Source organism: Rutidosis leptorrhynchoides, chromosome 7 (genome assembly GCF_046630445.1).
Source record: "Rutidosis leptorrhynchoides isolate AG116_Rl617_1_P2 chromosome 7, CSIRO_AGI_Rlap_v1, whole genome shotgun sequence".
In the NCBI taxonomy this organism is placed as follows: domain Eukaryota; kingdom Viridiplantae; phylum Streptophyta; class Magnoliopsida; order Asterales; family Asteraceae; genus Rutidosis; species Rutidosis leptorrhynchoides.
The window spans coordinates 41902668-41905984 of NC_092339.1; the positions used below are offsets into that span (position 1 = coordinate 41902668).

The 3317-nt window shown below is 37.4% G+C and overlaps 1 protein-coding gene across 1 annotated transcript; it reads right to left on the reverse strand.

The window, feature by feature from the left end:
* Positions 1-301: 301 nt before the first annotated feature.
* Positions 302-3317, reverse strand: LOC139857435 (UDP-glycosyltransferase 83A1-like). The gene is made up of 2 exons (XM_071846185.1): positions 2699-3317; positions 302-1321 (listed from the first exon to the last, which is right to left on the reverse strand). Exons 1-2 carry the CDS (start codon positions 3180-3182, stop codon positions 402-404), a joined length of 1404 nt encoding a protein of 467 aa, XP_071702286.1. The 5' UTR covers positions 3183-3317; the 3' UTR covers positions 302-401.

The following is a 3317-nucleotide window of genomic DNA, read 5'->3' on the forward strand; positions in this document are numbered from 1 at the left end:
CCACATATTCGTTGACAATTTATTCGACTGTAAGCTACATATTCGTTGTTTCCAAAGGGTTTGGTGTAAGCTAGATCACATTTTATAATCTTAACAGGTTCATCTCTTTGTAGTTCCTATCAGGTTTTATTTTGAACCTCTCTAAGACTAAAACTAACAAAATACAGTTATTATTATAAATTATATAAAGCAAGATGCCAAAAAATGACATGTAATAAGTTGAATAAGCAACACTAGTTAGATATGAATGATGAATATAGATATTAGATATGTAACAATAAAAGAAGTGCAGCCCAACATATGGAATCAAAAGGAAATAATACATCTAAGCAGCAGAGTGTAGGGAAGCTTCTATTTCATTATTCTTTATTTTTAACAACATAATAATAAAATATTCATGCTCACATATGATCAGGTTGATCCTTAGCATCTGTATTTTTCCCTTGTAACCACTCAATAAATTTGCAAAGATTTTTGTGTGAGCATCCACCTTCAGTCACACTACTTGTAACCTTTTCTTTAATATCTAAGGCCTTATCTCTAAATGTACTATTACCGAGTAGCTGCTCTACTTTGCTTTTTATTTCACCTCGAGTGATGATACCAGATTCATCTTTATTAAATCCTAGACCAGTCTTCCAGATGTCACATATGTAAGTCTCGTCGAGAAATTGATCGGCGAAATATGGCCAACAGAGGAAGGGGAGTCCGTTTATTACACCCTCCAAAGTAGAGTTCCAGCCACAATGACTCACAAAACAAGTTAATGAAGGATGAGCTAACACCTTTTGTTGTGGTGCCCAATTCACGATTCTACCACGAGACCCCACTCGGTCCATGTAACCATCAGGGTACGCAGGTGTAGTCTCTTTAGTCATGCCTGGCCGCACCACCCACAAGAAGGGTCTGTTGCTAAGTTCAAGACCAAGTGCCAGTTCTTGAAATTGAGTTGGGTCAAAAAGAGTGAAACTCCCAAATGCAATATAAATAACTGAACATGGTTGTTGTTGATCAAGCCATGTTAAGCAAGTGGGGTCCTCTTGCCAGAAGTGGCCTGCTTGGTCACCAAGTCGGTTGCTTGCCAGAAAGGGGCCAATCGGAAACACTTGTGGGTACAAGTTGAATGCGGCAGGCTCGAGCTCTATAGCTGAGTTGCAAATAAACCAATCTGTCATAGTATAAGCTTCTTCGGCTTCTTTTGACACTTGGAACATCGCTTCCACAGTATCCACGTCCATGAAGCACGCCCATACAAGGTTCTTGGGTTTTATAGGTGGCATGTTTTCCGATAGTTGAATTATCACATCACTTAGAGGCAAGCCTGCAATAAAACATTTAGAAAAGAATAGATAAATTTCTCTATACTTTTACTTGATGAAATTGGATTGGTACAACATGGGTAGTCTAATTAAGGTAGAAGGAAGTTTTTCCTGATCAGGTTATCCGGTAAGGACGAATAAATTAACTCAGATGTACGTGGCCAAATCAGGTTATCCTGTGACCAGTTCCGTCCATTTCTGACGATTTCCCTAGCCACACAATGATTTGCTACTAGTGAAGGTATGAACATGAGACCTTTGTAAGGATATCAGGTTGCCAACTACTAGGTAATTTTGTGATGGTTTAGGTTAGAACCAGTGATTTCTAGTAAGGCTCCCCAAGTAAGATTGGGTTGTCAAGCAAACGATGTGTTATCCATTTCTTTTAAATTTTGTATAAACGTTTACTCTAATAACTCTGTTTACCTTGAGAATAATATTATTATAATGTGTAAATGTTTAAATAAGATTGTTTATGAATCCATACGCATTTTAGTAGAATTTTGGCAACTTTCAATCCCTTGTCACTAAACTTCTAACTTGACTGTTGTGAGCTAAACATGCACAAATCATACTATTCACAAGAAATCGGGAAAAAAAACTCACCTTTATATGAAATAATATACAGACAACCTAAGAAGAAACGGAGTATCACCCAGTTTTTCATAAGCATAAGAAGCAAAAATTAGAAGAATAAACAAGAGATAACGCGCATCCCAAAAAAGATGTAGTAGTAAATAAGGATTGGTGTGGAAAATAAAAGAGGCCGGCCCCTCTTCATCATATTAAAGGAGCGTGGATTTGTATGAGGCTCGTACTATATATATATATATATATATATGGAGATGATCTAGTGAGAATTTTTTTAGTGTGAGAACTCTAGGAACTCAAAAATACACTGAAATTCGAGCAAAAAACACTGAAATTCGAGCAAAAAACACTGAAATTCGAGCAAAAAAAGTGGCGGGCGAGCAAAAACAAGGGGAGTCAAGCTAAAATACACGCGGACGAACAAAAAAACACGGGTAGTCGAGCAAAAAATTGGCGGCCGAACAAAAAAAAGCGTTCGAATTTGGAATTTTTGTTCGGTTCTACAAAAAATGGTTCGGTTCTACAAAATTGTAGAACCAAATTTGTCCGAATTACTGAAAATTGTTCGGCCATGTTATTTTTTTGTTCGAAATTCCCCTTTTTTGCTCGACTATCCCCTTTTTTGCTCATCCGTGTCCCTTTTTGCTCCAATTTCAGTGTATTTTGGGGTATTTTGGAGTTCTCGGGGTTCTCACATAAAAAAAGTTCTCATTTGATCCCTCTCCAGTTTTGGAATATGTATGTATAACAATATGGCTCATTTCAGTATATATGTATGTATAACTCACCTTTGTGGTTTATTATTCCATCATCAATCAGTTTTGGAATGCTTAGCATGGAGGCCAATGTAGCAACTGATGCAGGCCAGAAGGTTGCTGTTCTGATTCCCATCTTTTTTCCGACTTTAATGGCCCATCCCATCACACCGTCAACAATAACACATGTGATTTTATCATTTCCATCTTCATTGTTAATCGTCTTCATAAGTGTCTCCAGCTTGCTTGGCATGGTTTTTAATATTGACCAGGTCAACTTACAAATGTCAGCCCTGTCCTCCCATGTTTCAAGTCCATCCGGAAGACAGACCATCTGCATTAGCTTCCCAAAACCATCTTTTTCTAACCATGTACTCGTAATTTGCTTGTGGGTGTCCTCCGTGTTTACGAAAGTAACTTTGACTCCTTGTTTGACTAAGCATTGAGCAAGCTCCATCATAGGAATTACATGGCCTTGTGCAGGACATGGTATGACTACCACATGAGGTTTTGTCATGATTCTTTTAATTATTGTTTTCTGTGAGTTATATACGTTCTATAATCGATCGTGGGTTACTTTTATAGACAACAATTACGTCGTACTTTTTTTTTCGCCATTATTTGATTTCCTCCTATATGTTGTTGCCTTGTT

What these genes read in the sequence shown, in the direction of transcription:
- LOC139857435 (XM_071846185.1), bottom strand. Translation starts at nt 3,182, where the DNA reads ATGACAAAACCTCATGTGGTAGTCATACCATGTCCTGCACAAGGCCAT. An exon ending in TGGAATAATAAACCACAAAG is followed by an intron (nt 1,322 to 2,698) that starts GTGAGTTATACA and finishes GTTTTATTGCAG; the next exon opens with GCTTGCCTCTAAGTGATGTG.